The following is a 21,202-nucleotide window of genomic DNA, read 5'->3' as shown; positions in this document are numbered from 1 at the left end:
TCCCTTCCTCCGGGAAAAGGTTAGCAACTTCCGTAGCGGGCGGCCAGTCTTGGGGCTGTCCTCCGCAGCCGGTGACTTCTGTGTCATCGCTGACCAGGTGAAGTTGCAGCCCGAAGGGACAGGGATACTTAACGTATAACCTTTCTCTGGCATTTGGGTGGAGTGTTTTCTCCTCATCTCTTGTTTTTTATTGGCTGTATTGGGGGTGACATTGGGTAATTCAATTATATACAGGGTTTCCGGTGTACAGGTCTGTAGACCATCCTCTGTATATTGTACCGTGCGTTAGGTCTCCTTCCCTGGCCCTTTTGTCCCCTCCGAGTGTTTTCTTGGTACGCATGCGAGTCTCATGCTGGGCTGGGAGGTTTCCGTGCTGCTCCTGGTAACCCAACTTGGTCCTTAAGTGTTTTTCCCCTTAAACTCTTCTTTTAACACCTTCAGATTTTTCTTCAGCCTTCAAAAAACCCATAATCCTGTTAAAAAAGCGTTTTTGACATGAGAACGTTAGAGTAAGGTTGTGATAGCGAGAGGAAAAAAAATGTTCTTGTTTTTTCATTTATCACGATCAATACTATATTAATATATTCTTGAGTGGAAAACATAATCTGATTTGCGGTCCACCGGGTGTCGTGTTTGCGAGCGCCACCAGAGGGCGCGTGGCGTTAAAAAGAGCCTGAGACCCAGCTGGCTGCCGCTGCCTAATGATGCTCTCCCCCTGGGGGAATAAAGGGGTGTTTGTGCGTCTCCTCCACAGCGAGGCACAGAGACAGCCAAAACAGACAGACCGTGTGGGGCTGGACTCCCCCCTGACCCCCCCCTCCGCGCCTGCCATATCTGACCAAACACGGGCATCTTAAACAAGCTTTGGGCACACGCTCCATCTCAGGACTTCAGTCTGGGCACCTGGGAGGATTTCTGCGATCCTGAAATCCTAAATTTGCAGAGTTACCCTGAGCCGTGAGCAGTGAGCAGTGAGCCCGGTGCTCCGTGAGCCGGTCGCTCAGGAATGAAGCGAGAAGAACAGGGCCTCACCAACAACGTACTGCAGACGCACAGCACAAATGAATGCAGGCCAAGCACAGGGCACAGAATGTAGTTTTCCCAACTCGGCTTTTCCCTTGCACAAAATCATCCTTCACCAGCCGTTGTTGTTGTTGTGTGTGTGTGTGTGTGTGTGTGTGTGTGTTACACTGGCCGCCTCCAAGGGGGTCCCCCGTGCACCCCGCCCCCTGCAAATCTGTGCCAGCCGGCGGCTTAGTCCTGTGTTTTGTGGGCTCCTGCTGCACAGCCCCAAGGACAGTGGGGGGGTCTGGATTCTGTCGGTTTGTTTTCCACGGGGTGGATGTCTGTGGACATAGCTCTGGGCCCAGCATCATGCAGCCAACGGCTGGTGAATGACTTCCGTGCGGAGCGCGCGGTGTCCCTCCAGATGGACTTGATGGGACATTCAAACCGCGCTCCGGGCCCCCGTTCGCCCTCTGTGCCAACGACGTAGAGCCCCCCTCTGCCCATTGTTCGGGGGTCCTGAACCGTAGCATCCAGGAATCCGCCAGCACACGTGCAGGAATCAATGGCCGAGGCCCCGCTCTCCCCTGATTAGAGCGGGGACACGGGGGCGTCCGTCAGGGACGGTTCCAGAAGGTCCGGCGCGGCCGGCTCCCGCCCGCACACCCTCCGCGCGGCACAGAGAGGATCAGATAGTCCGGGGCTCAGGCTTGATCCTCTCTGCAGCCCGAGGTAATTCAAAGAGATGCTCTTCATTAGGGGCTCTGGCAGGCTGCCCGCCGCCTCTGCTTCGGGGGCCGCTGGGAGCCTAATGATGCCGAACAATGGCCGGGCCTGCACCGCGCGCGCACACCTCATTGTACCTTTAATCACATCAGAGCAACCACAGCCCGGGAAGTCGCCCCGCGCGTAGAGGGCGCTGCAGAGCGGGCAGGCGTACAGTGACCTGCATGATGGGGTGGGAGGGAGGGGGGGTCCCCCTCCTGACTACCCCGGGATTGGGAGGTCAGGGGAGCTACAGCCGTTGTTTGTACTTTTTAAAAATATATATATTTTATTGGGTTTTTTTACAGAGAAGAAGGGAAAGAAATAGAGAGCTAAAAACATCGATGAGAGAGAAACATTGATCAGCCGCCTCCTGCACACACCCCCTACTGGGGGATGTGCCTGCAAGCAAGGTACATGCCCTTGACCGGAATCGAACCTGGGACCCTTCAGTCCGCAGGCCGACGCTCTATCCACTGAGCCACACCGGTTTCGGCAGTTGTTTGTGCTTTTATGGAACTGCAGGGAGGGGCGTTAGGGGGTCCTGGGAGACATTGAGACAGGGTCTGACCCCCTTGGAAATGTAAACTTTAAGTGGGCAGCGGCTTCTCGCTCTGAGCTCCAGCCTGTCTTACGGCTTTGCTCAGCTCTGCTAACGCCCAAGGACAAGGGAGCATCAGCCTGCGGACTGAAAGGTCCCGGGTTCGATTCCGGTCAAGGGCATGTACCTTGGTTGTGGGCACATCCCCAGTAGGGGGTGTGCAAGAGGCAGCTGATGGATGATTCTCTCTCATCGATGTTTCTAACTCTCTATCCCTCTCTCTTCCTCTCGGTAAAAAATCAGTAAAATATATTTTTAAATTTTTTTTTTTTCTGGCACCTTCATCAGCCTGAGAGGACCTGGATTGTTCCCAGAACAATGGAAGGGGTTCCCACGGAGCCTCTGCCCTCGGTGGGGGGACGGGTTGGCGCTGCCAGGAGTGCAGAGTTCCCGCAGAGTTCCCGCCGGCCTGGCTGCCCTGCGGGGTGAAGACCCGGTGATGTGAGAAAGCTCACGTTCCTTAGGGGGTGTGCAAGAGGCAGCTGGTCGATGTTTCTCTCTCATCGACGTTTCTAGCTCTCTATCTCTCTCTCTTCCTCTCTGTAAAAAAATCAATAAACTATATATATTTTTAAAGTGACAATACAGCCTTGAAAGAAAGAAAGAAAGAAAGAAAGCTCACGTTCTTGTGCCGATTAACGGTAGCCAGGATAGCAGCCGAGGGTAATTTGTGTCTCGTGTGCTGCTTCATGTTGGTTTTAAAAAACAAAAACTTGGCCCCGTAACTTAAGGTGACCAGACGTCCCGCTTTTGGCGGGACAGTCCCGATTTTTAACCATTTGTCCCGCGTCCCGCGGCGTTTTAAAAAAGTCCCAATTTTTGGAATTTAACCAATGGTTAAAAATCGGGACTGTCCCACCAAAAGCGGGACGTCTGGTCACCTTACCGTAACTGTAATGGTTGCCAGAACACCGTAGAGGTGTGTACCTGTGACCCTTTCTCTATCCGTTAGCCAGTTACACAGCTTTCTAAAGGAAATGACAATCAAGTGTAAGGAAGATTCTGGAAGCCGGACTGTATACGATCCTATTTCCTTATTCAATTAGCTCCATGCGGTGCTGGCTGCGTGTCTGCCTGAGAGCAGGGCGGCCAGGCGGCGGCCGAGAGGCAGCGGCGTGCGGCACGGTTCGCGAGGGCAGAGGGATGCTGGGTAATTGGATGAACCTGAACTTGACCTCCAGACAGCAGTGTCAAACCTGGTTTAGCTTTCTTGCAAGCAGGGGCGTGTTTGTGTGAACAGCCTATCCGCTCTGAAAGCTTTGTTTCAGGACCACTCTACGTCCCGGATTGGGTGAGGCCAGGCGGGTGTGGGAGAGGAGAGGGGCCGTGACAGCCTGGCGCCCGTCTGTGGCCGAGAAAGTCGCTGTTTTCCATGTGGGCGCTTATCTGTCACCACTGTCGCTTGCTCATTAGTCAGAGCGGCAAACCACTATCCTGGCGGCATGGTGGCCAGCTCTGAGTGCCTTGGGTGGGCAGCACCTGTTCAGGCTCCGCCCGTTCCCCGTTGGCATTTTCCTCTCCTCCTCTCGGGGTGCAGGACCTTCAAAGGCCCAGCTGGGAGGGACACGCGTCGTCCGTCAGATCCCCGCCCGTCTGGGGCTTGCGTTTGCCTTCTCTTCGTGACGTCGCCCTCGGACCCGAACCCCCCGGCGCTGAGTGGAGTCTGAGATGTCCATCTCTCCTCACCGTGTGTGCCCCTGCTGTGAGGGCTTAGCGCTCGGCCTCGACGTGGTCTAAACGTGTGCAGTGACTGTCGCCTCTCACGGCTGTTTTCTAAGGGAGGATGGGAGGCAGGGGCCTGACTGTATTTGTCAATAAAGGATGGTTTTGCCGCCAGGGCCCTGGTTCCTGGTCTCAGACCCGCACGTTCGGCTGAAACACAGCCGCCGGGCCCCTCCCCCCGGAGGCCCATCTCCCGAAGCTTCGCACGCGAACAGCACCGGCGTCCGCTCCCGCCCCTCGGAACACTGCTCTTTAAAAAGTGGGCTGATGCCGAAACGGGTATGGCTCAGTGGATAGAGTGTTGGCCTGCGGACTGAAAGGTCCCAGGTTTGATTCCGGTCGAGGGCATATACCTTGGTTGTGGGCACATCCCCAGTAGAGTGTGTGCAGGAGGCAGTTGATCGATGTTTCTCTCTCATCGATGTTTCTAACTCTCTATCCCTCTCCCTTCCTCTCTGTAAAAATCAATAATATATATAAAAGTGGGCTGATGCCAAAACAGGTATGGCTCAGTGGATAGAGTGTTGGCCTGCGGACTGAAAGGTCCCAGGTTTGATTCCGGTCGAGGGCATATACCTTGGTTGTGGGCACATCCCCAGTAGGGTATGTGCAGGAGGCAGTTGATTGATGTTTCTCTCTCAGTGATGTTTCTAACTCTCTATCCCTCTCTCTTCCTCTCTGTAAAAAAAATCAATAAAATATATATATTTTTAAAATTAATAAAAAGCGGGTTGCGTTCTTGGCCCGGCCTTCAGCGTGGCATAACCAGAACCCCCCACCCACACTGCTCTCCGCCATCCCCTCTGGAAACCCCTCCCTTTTCTCATCTCCTAATTGCATTACCAAGTGTTTGGCCCATTAATTCCTTTCCCAGGGGATTGGCTTCTGGTTGGTTCCTAGCAGATCCGACCCACGTCTCATCCATCATCGTAGGAAACGCTGCCGGTGCTTCTCCGTCACAGGGACTGGAGTCCGCCCGCCTCTTCCCGGGCCCCTGCCGACGGCAAAGCAGTCCCCCTCGCTTCCTTCCGGGGCTCCCTGACAGCCCGGCAGCCGGAGAGAGAGAGAGCTCAGAATTGGGCGCCGGCCAGCCCTCCGCCGGGGTGGGTATTGTTGGCCCAGCGCGCTGGCAGGCACTCCGGTCCAGGAACAACGTGTCTCCAGGTGGCCGGAGGCTGTCTGTGGGCCACTGGGCTGAGGCCGAGGGGGAGGGGGGCTTGTCTGCAGGACCCCTGCCCGGCGGGAGGCTGTCCTGTCACTACACTGAGGGCCAGAAACTGAAGTCAGGATGCAGTGGTTGGCAGAATCATTCGTTCACAGAGCCAAACGTCAATAGGACAACAATGGACATTTCTTTGAGAGCCACAATTTTTAAACTTAAACTTCTTCTAACACCACTACCAGGCCGTGGTATTTTGTGGACGAGCCACCTTCAAGGGGCCAAAGAGCTGCCTGTGGCTCTGCCATAGGGGGTGACAGTCCTATGTTCAAAGTCATCATCCATCATCAGTGTCTAAAGTGCTCCCCCCACTTACAGAGGAGAACACTGAGGCCCGGAAAGGATCCGTGGTTTCTTCTGACAAGAGTGTCCTATCTTATTCTCGGGTCTCATTGGCCAGCGGCCTTTCTGTTCAGAGGGGACCCGGGCGCTCCCCGCCACAGGTGGGGCTGGGCCTCGGCTCCCTGCGGGCTGGACCCACCGGGACCGGGGCCGCCAACGGCTGGCTGGCTCCTTTGAGGCTCTGACCCAGGCAGGTCTGCAACCGCGAAGGCCCGGGTCAGAGTCACCCGCCCGGCCCTGCCGGTGAGCAGAGCCTCAGGTTGGGTTGCTGCCTGCCATTGTGGGCGTGCGCTCCGTCTGCGAGGTGCGGGGTCCCCGTGTGGTGGCCGCCGGTCCCTCACCTTCTCCCCAGGCCCATTCCCAGCGGCTGAGCCCACGGACTCCCTGGGGCTGGAAATCAGAGTGGGGGCTCCCACCATGTGACCCTAATGCTGAGGGTGCTGGGCATCCCCCCCGCTTCTCTTTCCCCAAAGGAGGAACCAGGGGCTCAGGGGACACCTGGCTCCCCGGGGTACATCTCGATGGGGCAGGGTCATCACTGCTCTCGCTCTCCCCATGCAGCTGTCCATGCAGGGGCCGCCCCAAGCTCACCCCGAGTTCCAGGCGTCTCCCTGTGGCGCCCTCTCCTGTCACTGCCTGTGTCACCACAGGGGCGCTGTCCCTCCAGGAACCTTCGTAACCCAAGCCGGACCTTTCCCTTTCCAGTGTATGGCGTATGGTCACCTCTTGCTTCCAGTGGAGTCTACGTTTTAATTCGCTTGGAAACACGGGTGTGATGTTTTGCAGAACGAAATCACTGCCCCTAAATTTCATTAAACGGACCCCATAAACGCAGGGTTTCACCCAGGGTCGGAATTGGGCGGGGTTTGAAATGGCATCAGCACTTCTCCTGGGCCATCGGCACGTGTGATGGAGACAGGTGACCCCCGGGCTCGGGTCCTCAGAAACCAGTGTCTTCCCACAGAAAGACTCTTACTTTTTAGTCTGGAGGGAGTGGGCCGTCTTTTCTGAGTGTCCTATTCACTCACGTCCTGAGCGGCTGGCCCTCCGGCCCCGGAGAACTCCGCAAGGCTCCAGGCTCCCTGTGGGAAGGAGACACGGGGGGGGGGGGCGGGGGGTGAGAACCTCCGACCAGCAGGCTCTCTCAGAGACAGTGAGCGTGGAGCCTGTGTCAGGGCTCAGGGCTCAGGGCTCGGCCGGTGCCCCAGCGAGGGCAGCGGGGCCTCACTTCTGCCCCAGGACCTCTCCCGAGGGGCACGCCTGGAGGGGAAAGGTCCCGGGAACCTCAGCAGGTGCTTCCTGTGAGTGAGTGAGTGACGGACAGGTGGGCAGGTGGGCCGTCAGTAAAAATGTACCCCCAAATGGACAAGCCCCCAGCTCTGCCTTAGTCCTCGGCATGCGGGAAGGGGTGGCGGGCACGGGACCCGGGAAGGGACCGCCCCACGCCCTCGGCTCGATCGTCTCGTCTCGGGAGACCTTCCGCGGGAGGACACTGGAGTCCCTTAGTGTCACGTCGTATTTGCGGCCGCGATGTGTGTGCCCAGAGACAGGCTGATTGGATTTCCGCCGTAATTGCACCGCCTCCGTGCCGGAGCCCGCGGTGAAGAACTTACGCATTTCATTTGTAACAGAGACAAACTGCAGCCGGCATTGCTCGTTCCAGAACATTCCGTTGACTGGGTTGCAGGGCCGCGTAGACTGTTGTAGAAGCACCTGCTCCGTGGGGCGATCCTGCACCCGCCTGCAGGGCCAGCCGCGCCTGGCCCAGCACTCCTCCTGCCATGGGGGCCGCCTCCACGGAGGATGTAAGGAGGCCGCGGAGCTCGCCCGGGAGGGGCCGCTGCCGTCCGCGGGCCGCTGGCGGCCTGAGTCATCGCCTCGCCGCCCATCTCTCAGGGATGCGATTCCGAGACGGCGGTGCAATAAGTGTTATGTGCACAAGGCGATTCAAAACGAATTTGGCTGCGAGAATGGATGGGTCGTCTGGGCGAGGGACTCCCGCGCGTCTCATCGGCCGTTAGGAGAGCGTAATGGTGCCGCGGCGCCCTGTCAAGGGCCTGTGCGGCGAGCGGCGAGCCCGGGACCATTTGTCTCTCGCCCCCTAACGAGGCCCGGGAAACTCGAGGACTGAAGGCATTCATGTGGGTGTCGGGGCCGGGAGATGGGCCGGGAGGGGGCCTCTCCGTGCACAGAGGCCGTTCAGGCCCCCAGACGAGGCTGCGTTTGGCTCCTCTGATAGGTAGATGATTGCCTCCTGGGGAAAATGTGACATCCTGGTACCGGTCCCATTAGCCGCTGGTTACTTACTAAGTCCTTATCCCTAAGTATCGATAGTTTGGGGCCCGAGGGTGTCGGTGCGGTGCCATCACCACAAGTAACCAAACTACGGGGACATGACACCGTGTTCCTCTGCCTCGGGGTCGGGAGGGGAGAGAGTAAACGACTTCATTTTCCAGTAGCAGTCCGGCTGTGTGTCCTCTGTGTGAGCTGTTCCGGACGCAGCCGGGGGGGAGTGAGTTCTGAGGGTGCCCCTGGAGAGAATCGGGAGAATCGGGGGGCAGCACCAACGTCCTAACCACCCAGGCGGCCTCCGTGGTTCCCGGATGCTCAGGGGGGAGGGAGGCGAGGACTGGGGCGGGAAGGGCAGGTGCGAGGGCTGCGCACACTCGGAAACACCCGGCGACTACACGGGCTGCTGGGTTTTCCCCGCGGTGGGGCCATCCGAGCTCCTTGGAGCTCCCCGCCGAGCCCGCCCGTGGCCGCCTGTGTCCAGCCGCCCTTTAAGGAAAAGCAAAAGGGATTCATTTCAAAAGGAAGCTTCCCGCCACTCGCAGGAAAGGAACAGTCACGCCCCCTGGCACGGGCTGGCAAAATGCCCCCCATCGCCGCATGGCCATGTGGTTAGTTTCCAGTTCACTGTGAGCCCCGATCGAGCCTGAGGTCCGCGCTCTGTACGCGCTGCTGTTAAAGTAAGGTGAGCAGACGTCCCGCTTCTGGCGGGACAGTCCCGATTGATTTTTAACAATGTGTCCCGAGGCGTTTTAAAAAAGTCCCGATTAAAAAAAATCGGGACTTTTTTAAAACGCCAGGGGACGCAGGACACATGGTTGAAAATCGGGACTGTCCCGCCAGAAGCGGGACGTCTTCTCACCTTATGTTCAAGACATCCCAGTGGGAAGCCGGGACGTCCGGCTGTGGGCTGTGGGTCTGGTATGGATGCCTCACCCGCAGACCCGCCAGCTCGCCCTCCCGCCAGGCCCTCCCCGGGGACCTGAGGTGGGGAGAGAGCGAGCGTGGGGGCCCGGACGTCCCCATGCGGCCCTCCCGCTGGCCGCTCGCACGGGAGAACCGTCTTCCCGGATCCTGCTTCCTGAGCATCGTGTGTGTTCTCCCCCCTGAATATTTCCACAGGTCAACGGCAAAGACCTGTCCCGGGCGACCCATGACCAGGCGGTGGAGGCGTTCCGGACGGCCAAGGAGCCCATCGTGGTGCAGGTGCTGCGGCGGACGCCGCGGGCCAGGGCCTTCCCGGCGCCGTCCGAGGCGCAGCTGGTGGACGCGGGCACCCAGACTGACATCACCTTCGAGCACATCATGGCCCTCGCCAAGCTGTCGCCGCCCAGCCCGCCCGCGCTGGGGCCCTACCTCCTGCCCGAGGAGTGAGTCCCCCCCCCCCGCCCCCGTGCCGCCCCCCAGGATTCCCCTCCTCCCCTTCCTCTTTTAAGGAAGCGATAAATCGGGTCCTGTGACACATTAATTACTTTATTATCACCCTGGAGCAGAGTCACTCAAATGATAGTCTAAGAGCCAAATTACTAACGTCGTAAAAAGTTGTTTCGGGGTAAAATTTAATCACCGCCAGTGGGGGCGGCGGGAGGGGGTGTGGGCCGTGTTTAGTAATAGACACAAAGCGAGGGGCCCCACGGGCGGACCCACGAGCCCTCCAGGCTGGGAATCACAGCGGGAGGTGGGGTTGACGGGGGACCCGCTGCCTGCCCGGCGGGCCTGTGCCGGGGGAGAGAGGGGCAAGTGGCCAGTAACGGCAGGGGCACCTCACCGCTGCTCCTCTCCTTGCAGGCACCCCTCGGCCCACGAGTACTACGACCCCAGCGACTACCTGGGCGGCGCCCACCAGGACCTGGACAGGGAGGAGCTGGAGCTGGAGGTGAGGGCGCGGCGTGGGGGCCGCGAAAACACGAGTCGGTTCTCCAGACGCGCAGACCCCGGGGGCTCCCGGCGGATTTATTTCCAAAGGACAGCGGCCCGCTGCTCCGAGGGCATCCGGGAAGCAGACCCCGTGGCCTGCAACACAGAGGCCAGTTGGCATTGCACGGCATCTAGAACCTTCCGTCCTCTTTGGCTTAAAGATAACACAAAGGTAGAGTTATGGATCTGCTGGATTTCTGGCCCACAAGCGCTGGGCTCGGGGCCGACTCCCTCACACTCCTCCTGCCGGGGTGTGCTGGCCCGGCGCGGGCACCGGCACGTTCTTGCTGAGTGGAGACGTCGGGGCCGTGGTACCCCATCCCGCACGTAAGCTGAACGTAAGGTCAAATGGAGGTCGGCTGAGGTGAAGGGAAATGCCGCCTTTTGGGGGCAGCTCTACAGCCCACAGCGAGAGGAGGTGTTGACATCACGTAAAGAAGCGTGCACAGCGGCGTCCTGGGCCAACGCGGGCAGGACTGGGCCTCAGGGGCCGTCCCTCTGCAGGTAGACCAGCTGTCCCATGGGTCCTTGGTAAGGTGACTGGATCTTCCTGCTTTTGGTGTGACAGTCCTGATTCTTAACCATTTTTCCCGCCCGTCCTTCGGTGTTTTAAAAAAGTCCCGATTTTTGGAAAGAATCTTTCCAATCTTTCCAAAAATCGGGACTTTTTTTTAAAAAAGCCGCGGGACACGGGGAAAAATTGTTGAAAGTTGGGATTGTCCCGCCAAAAGCGGTACGATCTGGTCACCTTATCTTGGGGCCCTCGAGGGAAGTGTCGGGCGGGGACACGGAGAGCATGGCTCCCGCGGGGGAAGGGCCCCGTCACTCTCTTAATTGGACTAGCGTTTCAGCCTTTCAGCCGCGTCTGAAATGTCAGGCGGAGCCGCTTCTTGTTATCCGGGGAGCCATCTAGACGAGAGGCAACAGGACCGTCTGGGGGGAGGGGGGAGACGCAGGAAGGAGGGGCGGTGACCCGGGAGCCGTGCATCATTCATCCCATCTGATTCCCGGGCTTGGAGAGCGTAGCTCCAGCGCCAGGGACGGAGGCGCGACCAGCTCCGTGCCTGCGGTGGTGTGCTCACCGTCAGAAGGAAAGCTGAGAATGTACAAAACTCCCGATACACTGCCATTTCCCCCGGGGCCCCCAGATACCCTGTCTGGTTAGAAATTGCCTGATAGCCGCCTTCACTCCCCTGGCCAGCACTGCGGTGAGGACACAGGCAGGGACACCGTGATGAGCTCCAAGGAAGCCGCCAGATAGAGGAAGAGCTGGGATCTGAGGTCGGCCCAGCCCCGGCTCTTCCCCACATTACACTCCGTCAGGCCGCAGAGAGGCAGGGACCCATAGTCAGGACGTGGTGGTGCTCATGGAACGTGTCATGGTGTCCCACAACGCCCAAATGAAATGAGAACTCTCCTGCCGCGCGTGGGGCCCTCGCTGGTCCAGCCTTCCCGCCGGGCACATGCAGCCCGCCCCCGGTCCTGGCACCCAGAGCGCCAGCCCCCTGGGCCAGGGCCCCAGGACCTGCTGTTCTGCCTTGGGGTGTCCATGGCATTGGGCACCCCGCCTTTTCCAGGGAGAGTTAGGAAGTAGCTGCTACACAACCGCTTTGAGCTTCACCCCAAAGACAGACCAAGAGGCTGGAGGGAAGGCTTTGTCCCCAAAGACAGTGGCTCAGAGGCCCGACTCAGAGGCCCTCCTCGCCGGGTTGTTGAGCAGATAACACTAAACCCAGACCCAGGGACCTGCTGCTGGGAGCACCCCAACAGCCCATCCGGGGGGGAGGAGAGAAAGGCGGGGTGATGGCTGCAGAACCGTCCTGGTGCGGCTGCACCCAGGAGAGGGCGGCCAGGCTGCCTGGTCAGCTCCCTCCGGGCCCCAGCACCTCCTCCCGGGCCCCGGCCGTCCCCAGAGCTGACTGCGCTCTGCCGTGGGACTGATTGGCAGACACAGCAGCGTCCCTGCGCTCAGGTGTCTCGCCGACAGGCTCTCCGCTTATTTAATTTGGGGTCCTGGCGGCTGAAGGTAATTCTGGGCTGTGGCTGTGACAGCTGCCGTGGGGAGCAGCCATAGCTGGGATCACGTTACCCTCCTCTCTCGGATCCGTTTGCAAGTTCTGTTACCGTGAATAGCAAGGCAGCACAGCCTGAAGTCAGCTAACCCTGTGGTGGCCGGCAAACTGCGGCTCGCGAGCCACATGCGGCTCTTTGGCCCCTGGAGTGTGGCTCTTCCACAAAATACCACGGCCTGGGCGAGTCTGTTTTGAAGAAGTGGCATTAGAAGTTGTTTAAGTTTAAAAAATGTGGTTCTCCAAAGAAATGTCAGTCATTGTCCTGTTGAAAGTCGGCTCTGTGGACTAATGAGTTTGCCGACCACTGATCTAACTAAACACGTTGAAACAGTGGGGGGGGGGGGGGGGGAGCATGGGAACATTCTTGTTTGTGGCATTCGTGGAAGGAGTGCTTTTTAGAGCCCTGCCCCCGACGTCTTGATGTTGAGTGAAATATGGGTAATTTTTCTTTTGAGGGGGGATCAATAGAATAACTATTTCCAAAATGACTTTCTATTGACGGAAAGGTCAAAAATGCCCCGTGCATTGATCCCAAGTCCATAATCGCTTTGGGCTGGGTAGGTTACCCCCTCTCCTAGTTGGCTGCAAAGAAATCCAGTCCATCATCTAAACGAAGTATTTTCAAAGTGCCCGAGGCCCCAGCGGCGGCGGCCGCCCTGTGCGTGGGTGTCTCACGGGGCCTCTCTCTGCAGGAGGTGGACCTGTACCGCGCCAACAGCCAGGACAAGCTGGGCCTCACGGTGTGCTACCGCACGGACGACGAGGAGGACCTCGGCATCTACATAAGCGAGGTAGGAGGGCAGCTCTTCGCGGCGAGCACAGCGGGACCTAGAGGGTGGGGGGTTGTCTTTCTCTCCTGGAGTAACCAGCCCTCACTCCTCCTCCCTGCGAATCCCTTTGGAAGACCCAGGCACGCTTCTCTGTCCCCTTCACCACCCTCCATGGAGTCCCGTCTTCCCTGGGCTCATGTCCTAATGTCAGCACCGACTGTGACACTGCCCCAGGGAAGCCTACAGACCCTACAGACCGGCCCTAGGACGGTTGTCTGTGCTCCACCCCGAGGGAGTGGCCGCCTGGCATTGCCGGTGGCATGCTCATCGGATGGGGAGGCCGGGATCCTTCCCACGGCCACGTGTTTCTCTCCCTCTCCTTCCTTTGGTGGGATGTGTGTAGTCGGAGTCAGACACGTTGGCTGGTCTTCAGATCAGGGAGGCAGATGTTGTTTGGTCTTCCAGAGAAGGCTGCACAGCCAGTGACCCCAGCATGGATTCTGTTGGGAACGGAGCCTGTCTCGGTGGGATACACATGGGTGTGTCGGTCCGGCTCAGTAGCCTTCCCTCCAAAAGAATGTTCCCCATCCACCGGCTCCAGCGGGTCTGTCGGCACTGCCATCAAGGTCTCTTTCCCCCAGTCAGGCCTCGTGTCTTAAGTATTAGTATACTTTGGTTTTTCATTTGTTGGTTTGTTTTTGTGGAGTTTTTCTTAGTTTTGTTTTTAATATATTTTTATTGATTTCAGAGAGGAGGGGAGAGGGAGAGGGAGAGAGAAACATCCATGATGAGGGAGAAGCATTGATCGGTGGCCTCCTGCACACCCCCCACCAGGGATGGAACCCACAACCCCGGGCATGTGCCCTTGACTGGAATCGAAACCCGGACCCTTCAGTCCACAGGCTGGCACTCTATCCACTGAGCCAGACCAGACCATTTCAGTTTTAAAGTCATTTTCCAAAATGTATTAGAAACATATGGTAAAGGAATCAAGGCACGGTTGCTGGTCACCATAGCAATTTTCATTTCTTCGCAGCCAGAGCCCTCTGGGCCCCATGTCCCCGAGGCCGGCAGGGCCAGGACACAAGGCCGTGGGGCGGGGTTGCCAGGCAGGGCCCGGAGGACATGCCCGGGAAAGTGCTCGGAGACGTGAATCGACTCGTGTTTGCTCCCTTGCGTCACGGGGTCCAGTGTAGGCAGGAGCCTGGCTGTGTTGGCGCCGGCCTTTGGGCAGGGCCATGTGTCCGTGTGTCCGTGTGTCTGTGTGTCTGTGCACGTTGCACTACCCGCCCGGTGCTGAGACGGTCGCTGTTTTTTCCAGATCGACCCCAACAGCATCGCGGCCCAGGACGGCCGCATCCAGGAAGGCGACCGCATCATCCAGGTAGGTCGGCCTCACCCTGCCTGTTGGCGAAGATCAATCCGGTTGTAGTAACAGCTCAGGGTTAAAGAACGGGGGGCCACAAGCCAGGGGTGCAGGGAGGCCAGACGAGTTAGCCTAGTGGGTGAAGCCCAGCCCTGGACAGTGAATGCACAGGGAGCCCTGAGGACAGAGACAGTGGGGCGGGGCACCCCATTGAGAGGGCAGTGCCCCCTACCCCAGCAGAGCTAGCTCACCTAGCTCTGAGTGCTCTGAGCTACGGTGTTTATGTCTGTCCTGACATTCCTCACCATGAGTGATTTCTGTCATTTTCCATTGCTTATTCGACATTCCTCAGACCTCAACCCAAACCTCGGCTGCTCAGGGACCCCCATCTGGTGGGGTGCCCCCAAACTTTCAGGTCGGCTCAGCCTTCCTGTGGTTGCTGTGGGTTTCCAGCAGCGTCTACCACTTGGCATGGCCCCCGTGGTCTCAGCCACCCCATTCTCCTTGGTAACCAGGACCCATCACCCCAGCCGTGGAGTCAGCCCTCCGCGGGCCTGTTGGGCACAGGTGTAGGAGTTGGTGGGATCTCACCTCCCAGCTCAGTGGGACCAGCCATGTCCCCTGGAGGAATCGCCCACCCCGGGGCCAGACCAGCAGAGCCCCAACTTCTCAGGACAAGCAGCCGAACTCCTGCGGGAGGGTTCCCAGGGGTGGTGGTGAGAGAGCCCCTCCCCCTGTCTGTCTGCCCTGCCCCAGGCTGGGACCCAGACTCCCTTTCTAACCCCATTTCCTTCTCTGCCCTCAGCTTCCATAACGCTCCCATCAGACCTGCCCCTGCTGCTTCTCCCGTGTTAGTCTAAAACCATGATCGGCAAACTGGGGCTCCCGAGCCACATGCGGCTCTTTGGCCCCTTGAGTGTGGCTCTTCCACAAAATACCACGGCCTGGGCGACTCTATTTTGAAGAAATAGCATTAGAAGAAGTTTAAATATGTTTAAAAAATAATAAATAAATAAAATGTGGCTCTCAAAAGAAATTTCAGTCATTGTACTGTTGATATTTGGCTCCGTGGACTAATGAGTTTGCCCACCACTGGCCTAAAACACCTGTAATAACCCTTCATCTTCCCCCTGTACTCCTGCCGGAGTCTCACGCCTGAGTCAGCTGCTCATGTTTCCTCTTCACATGCTCCGTTCACATGGCCTCCCCGGTGCCCTGGCCTTGGACCCCGCGGCTCCGTCCTGGGCCAGCCGCTGCCTCCGTCCAGGCAGGGCCCCCTGAGAAGGAGCATTCTCTCCGAGGTCCGTGGACCTTCCATGTTCGAGCCCCAAGCGGGTAACAGATGGAGTAGCGTAGGGTGATTCTGCGTGACCTACTTCTGCGTTTGACCACCCTCTACCCTCTCTCTCTCTTTTAAGATTAACGGGATAGAGGTACGCAACCGCGAGGAGGCCCTGGCCCTGCTGACCAGCGAGGAGAACAAGAACTTCTCCCTGCTCATCGCAAGGCCCGAGCTCCAGGTGAGTCCGCTGCCCGAGCACAAGGCGGGGCCTGTGTTTCCAAACCAAAGACCGGAGGCCTGTCCGTCCCTGCAGGACACGGCCCCGGGATCGGGTCCGAACGTGAAGACCCTGTGCCCTGGAGCGGTAACCTCACTGCGAGACTCAGGGTCTGTTTGGTGCGTCCACCGTGGAAGGAGGGTGCTGGCAGCCGCCCAGGCAGTTACACTGAGGGCCCAGCAGGCCCCTTAACACAGGGATTGGAAAGGGACAAGAGGAAAGTGTGGATTGGAAGGCACCAGGGTCGCGACCTTCAAGATGTTGGAGGTCAAGACCTGACCAAGGTCCCCGCCTAGCGCTGTGTCTCAGTCACAGCTGCAGGGGGAGCACCGTGCGTGCCTGGATTTATGATACTGCCCTGACACCTGGGAATGTGCCGAGAGGGTAGATAGATGGCAGGTGCTCTTACCACACAAAAAAGTGACTGTGAGGTGATGTGAATTAGCTTGACTGCTGTAATGATTGTACTACGTTTATCAAATCATGATATCTCCCATAAACATAGAACAATTTTTATTTTATTTTATTTTATTTTTTAATGAAAGACACCAAGGTGATTCCCTGTCCAAGGGGCTCAGTGTGGCCTCCTCAGGAAAGGAGTAAATTGGAATAAACTCTGGCTTCAGGGTGTCAGCGGAGAAGGTGATGCTTAAATTTCTTGGCCTTCCTTTGGCTGCCCACGTGTAAAATGAGAGAGAGAGAGAGAGAGAGAGAGAGAGAGAGAGAGAGAGAAACATTTGTCGACAAATTTTTAATTAAAACAGATATAAAAGGCCAGATTTGGCACCTGGGCTGCCGATCAAGGGCCCCTGAAGAGTCTACTCTTTCCGGACAAGGAAGACGGGGCGCCACTGCTGGTGTGGGCTAGCAGTCAGGGCGTGGGGCTTGCTGTATCCGGCCCTGCACCGAGGCCTGAAAATAGCTGATGTGAGAGAAGGGGTTCCACCTTGCAAAAGGAAACAGCAGACACTGGGGACCCCCCCCACACACACACACACACAGGCGCCCCCCAGACAGGGGTGAGGCAGGGCCTTTCCTGGAATATAGCAAACAGCAGGCAGACTGCCCTGGAAATGTTTTTCCCCAAGGAAATGTCTTTTCTTAAAAAATATGAATGAATTAAATGAGAGCAAGAGGACTCTCCTCTGAGGCTTGCCTCTTTTCCCCAGCTGGACGACGGCTGGATGGACGACGACAGGAACGACTTTCTGGACGACCTGCACATGGACATGCTGGAGGAGCAGCACCACCAGGCCATGCAGTTCACGGCCAGCGCGCTGCAGCAGGTAAGGCCACATTGCCCTCAATGCCCTTCCAGGCCGCGCCTGGCCACGCCCATCCCCCACCAGGCCACGCCCAGCCTAGCACAGCCCTGGCCTGACCACGCCCAGCCCTCTCCTGGCCATGCCATTCCATCACCAACCTAGCCCAGCCTGCGCCAGACCCCGCTCAGTCCTTGCCAGGCCACGCCCACTCCTCACCAGATCCCGCCCAACCCTTGCCAGGCCACGCCCATCCTAGCACAGCCCTCACCTGACCACGCCCAGCCCCCACCTGGCCCCGCCTCGCCTGGCCACGCCCAGCCCTCGCCAGCCTTGCGGGCGGCCCGCTGCAGGAAACCGCTCAGGTCTCCCTTAGAAGCTAAAAGGACCACGGGAGACCCCCACCCCCCTGGAAGGCAGCAGAAAGCCGTGCTTGCCCTTCTGGCCCCGAGGGATGCGCTGCCCTGCACTCAGAACTGGGAAGGGACCTCTGACCTTCCATGGTTGCGGAGAGAGCACCCGTGGGGGCGGCACTGATGTAGAGCAGAGACAGGGCCCCTTTTTCAAACGTGAAGCCCTTCCCCGTTTAACCTGAGCTGCCCCTGCCCCGTCTAGGCCACCTCCACGGTCCTGCACACCCCACGGACCGGGAGCTAGAGGTGGCCATGTGCTCTGGGCCATTCATCCAGGCCAGGTGGCTGTCCCCTCACTTTTTATTTTTTGAATATATCTTATTGAACTTTCACAGAGAGGAAGGGAGAGGGATAGAGAGCTAGAAACATCAATGAGAGAGAAACATCGACCAGCTGCCTCCTGCACGCCCCCCACCGGGGATGTGCCCGCAACCAAGGTACATGCCCTTGACCAGAATCGAACCCGGGACACTTCAGTCCGCAGCTCTATCCACTAAGCCAAACGGTTTTGGCTGTCCCCTCACTTTTTCCAGCGGCATTCGTGGTCGCCCAGGAAGGTCTGGCTCATGCCCACAGCCCTCCCCTGTGCCCAGTGGTGGAGGCCCGCCCCACTGCCCAGCCGTGTCCTGCAGGGAAAGGTCACAGGTAGCGCTGCCTCCCAGGCCCCTCGCCCTGACCATTGATTGTTTTGTGCAGAAGAAGCACGAGGAAGACGGGGGCACCACGGACACCGCCACCATCCTGTCCACCCAGCACGAGAAGGACAGCGGCGTGGGCCGCACGGACGAGAGCACGCGCAACGACGAGAGCTCGGAGCCGGAGAACAACGGCGACGAGGCGCCCGCGCCGGCCGCGCTGGCCGCGCCGAGGACCCGCGCGGGCAGCCAGGACACGCTGGGCAGCGGCGACCTGCCCTTCAGCGGCGAGTCCTTGCTCTGGGCCGACTGCGCCGACGACGACGCGGAGTGCGAGAGCTTCCGCCAGCTGCTGGAACTCAAGTGCCCGGCGGGGCGCGCGGACCCCGGGGAGCCCCTGGGGCTGCTGGACGCCGAGCTGCTGGAGCTCCGGTGCCCGGCGGGGCGGGGCGCGGGCAGGGGCGCCCCCGAGAGCGTGGACCGGGAGCTGGAGCTGCTCAACGCCGAGCTGCGCAGCATCGAGCTCGAGTGCCTGAGCGTCGTGCGCGCACACCGGGCCCGGCAGCTGCGCGAGGCCTGGACGCTGCCGCCCCCCGGGGGCTTCCGCGGCTGCGGCGACGCCACGGAGGCCGAGGGCGGGCGCCGCCGCCAGGAGCTCTCCGACATCACCGAGCTCCCCGAGAAGTCGGACAAGGACAGCTCGAGCGCCTACAACACCGGGGAGAGCTGCCGGAGCACCCCGCTCGCCCTGGACACGTCCCCCGACAGCTCCCTGCGGAGAGGGGGGGCCGAGGCGGCGACCACAGGGGCCTGCGGGCCATCGCCGGAGAGCCCGCTCTGCATCACGGAGGAGGCGGACCTGCGCGGGGCGCCGCCGAGCCCGGAGCCCCGCCGCCGCAGCCCAGGGGAGGACGGCCCCAGCCCCGCACCCCCCGCGCCCGCGCCCCACAAGCTGGCCCACATCCCGGCGCACGCGCGGCGCTACCGCAGCTACATGCAGCTGGTGCAGCAGAAGTCGGCGGTGGAGTACGCGCACAGCCAGGTGAGCCTGCTGGGCGTGTGCAAGGACCTGGGCCCCCCGCCGGAGCCCCGCGCCACCGAGTGGAAGGTGAAGGTGCGCAGCGACGGCTCCCGCTATATCACCAAGAGGCCCGTGCGCGACCGGCTGCTGCGGGAGCGCGCGCTGCGCATCCGCGAGGAGCGCAGCGGGGTCACCACGGACGACGACGCGGCCAGCGACCTGAAGCTGGGCCGCTACTGGAGCCGCGAGGAGCGCAAGCAGCACGTGGCGCGGGCCCGGGAGCAGCGGCGGCGGCGCGCGCTCCTGCTGCAGAGCCGGCTGGACGGGCCCGCCCGCGGGGAGCAGCCAGCTACAGCCGCAGAGGAGGACAGGAGGGGGGTGAGCATCCTGGAGCTGAGCCACAAGAAGATGATGAAGAGGAGGAACAAGAAGATCCTGGACAACTGGATGACCATCCAGGAGCTCCTGACCCACGGCGCCAAGTCCCCGGACGGCACCAGGGTGTACAATTCCTTCCTCTCTGTGACGACTGTCTAAGCCTCCTGGATATAAGACGGCGCTACCGTTGGGGGTAGAAAACCCTGCCTCGTTCAAGGCGGCAAGTCTCTGTGTGTCTGATGACAAGGTCATGTGTACAGTCCACCTCTGCCCTGCCAGGGGGCAGGGCTCCATTTGAAAGTGGAGAAGAGCCACCAGAACTGCTCTCTCTGGAGGCAATCTGGACCAGCAGGGCCTTGTCAGCCAGCAGGGCCACTTTTTTACTTGTGACCTTTTGCAGAAAGTGCTTCAATTTCCAAAAGGTCTTTTGGAGCATCCTTTCACGGGAGAATGTGTTCAAACTATATTCATATGGGAGAAGTTACACATGCTTTTTTTTTTCCTGCCGAGAATACAACTACCATTATGTATTTTTTAACGGAATCCTGTTTTATAACGTTCCTTTCCTGACTGTGTGTCTTAGGAGTGACCATTAATATATGATTTAGGTCAGGGCCTCAGCTCAAAACCACGCAACCGGTTAATGGTTGGATACGCGTAACCAAACCAGCCGTGTTTAAATGTATCTTTCAACTGTACACATGTTTCTGGCTCAAGTTCCCAGGCGGGCGTGGAGGTGTAAGCAGAAAGCTGAGGATGGAGCAGCGTCCCAGGAGTGCAGAGCACGTGTGCAAATAGTGCAGCCGGTGGGTCTGAGGTGTGCCCACGGGGGGCGTTGCGGGCGGAGACGGCGTGTGGACTGTTTAAGCGCTCTCCTCGCTGACCTTTCTCTGTGTAGATGCGAAGGGACAGGCTCTTTTTACAGGCAGAGTTCACAACGTCGTGCTTACTCACAAACATTAAGGAAAATGAAGTGAAAATAAATTATTTTCTATTTGATATGTTTGGAAGTGGTTTCTCATTTGTTTTGAAGGGGTGCCTTGAAAATGAAAGCCCTTTGCCCTGTTGATTTTTTCCCCTTCATTGTATTACCTGCTGCTTCTCGGGTCATTAAACCCTTCCTTCGTAGAAAGGTAGAAACCCAAGGTCTGTCGGCGAAAAGTAAGGAATCGAACTCACTGTGTGACCCTGCTTGCTGGCAGTCATTCTTGCAGAACGAAGGTGACCAGACGTCCCGCTTTTGGCGGGACAGTCCCGAGTTTTAACAATTTGTCCCGCGTCCTGCAGCGTTTTAACAATTTGTCCCACGTCCCGCGGCGTTTTAAAACAGTCCCGATTTTTTCGGGACTGTTTTAAAACGCCGTGGGACAAATTGTTAAAACTCGGGACTGTCCCGCCAAAAGCGGGACGTCTGGTCACCTTATGAAAGCCTCCCCATGGGCCCGCCTCCTACAAACGGGAATAACTATGAACACGTTAAGGGGTCAGGGTCACGCTCAGGATGAAACCTCTGGTGGACTGCTGCCATCCCTGCCTGGCGGTGGTCACTGACATCGGCTGTGAGGAGGCCCACCCTCCCGTGTCTAAGGTGCGTCTGAAAACCACACAACACGTCCATAGAAGAGCCCGGGTCACCAAAGTGGGGGTGGGCGTCCACCCCGCTATCTTTGAGGACCCTAATGTTCTCCACAGGCACCCTCTGCCAGGATGCTGCGCCTCTGGGGCATAGATTCCTCCCACAGACCCTCTCCCAGCCCAAACTCCTCTCCCTCGGGGCCCCTGAGCCTCGGAGCCACACTCTGCAATAGAACCACTTGATGAAGACCCTGGAATGCTCACGCTCACAATGAAGCTGTCTGCCCATCA

General features: G+C 58.9%; 1 protein-coding gene across 1 annotated transcript in view; it reads left to right on the top strand.

The window, feature by feature from the left end:
• The window catches only part of PDZRN3 (PDZ domain containing ring finger 3), an 84,884-nt gene extending 64,549 nt beyond the window's left edge, over positions 1-20,335 (top strand). Inside the window, exons 4-10 of the mRNA XM_084902036.1 lie at positions 9,066-9,313; positions 9,732-9,819; positions 12,625-12,723; positions 14,024-14,086; positions 15,487-15,588; positions 16,797-16,913; positions 17,999-20,335. Coding sequence (XP_084758162.1) covers positions 9,066-9,313; positions 9,732-9,819; positions 12,625-12,723; positions 14,024-14,086; positions 15,487-15,588; positions 16,797-16,913; positions 17,999-19,495 — 2,214 coding nt within the window. The 3' untranslated portion in view covers positions 19,496-20,335. The remainder of the gene's footprint in view (positions 1-9,065; positions 9,314-9,731; positions 9,820-12,624; positions 12,724-14,023; positions 14,087-15,486; positions 15,589-16,796; positions 16,914-17,998) is intronic.
• Positions 20,336-21,202: the final 867 nt, after the last annotated feature.

The sequence above is a fragment of the Pipistrellus hanaki genome (genome assembly GCF_964339955.1).
Source record: "Pipistrellus hanaki genome assembly, chromosome: 13".
Lineage (NCBI taxonomy): Eukaryota > Metazoa > Chordata > Mammalia > Chiroptera > Vespertilionidae > Pipistrellus > Pipistrellus hanaki.
The sequence above is the reverse complement of the archived record's forward strand: the minus strand, read 5'-3'. Positions and strand labels throughout refer to the sequence as shown.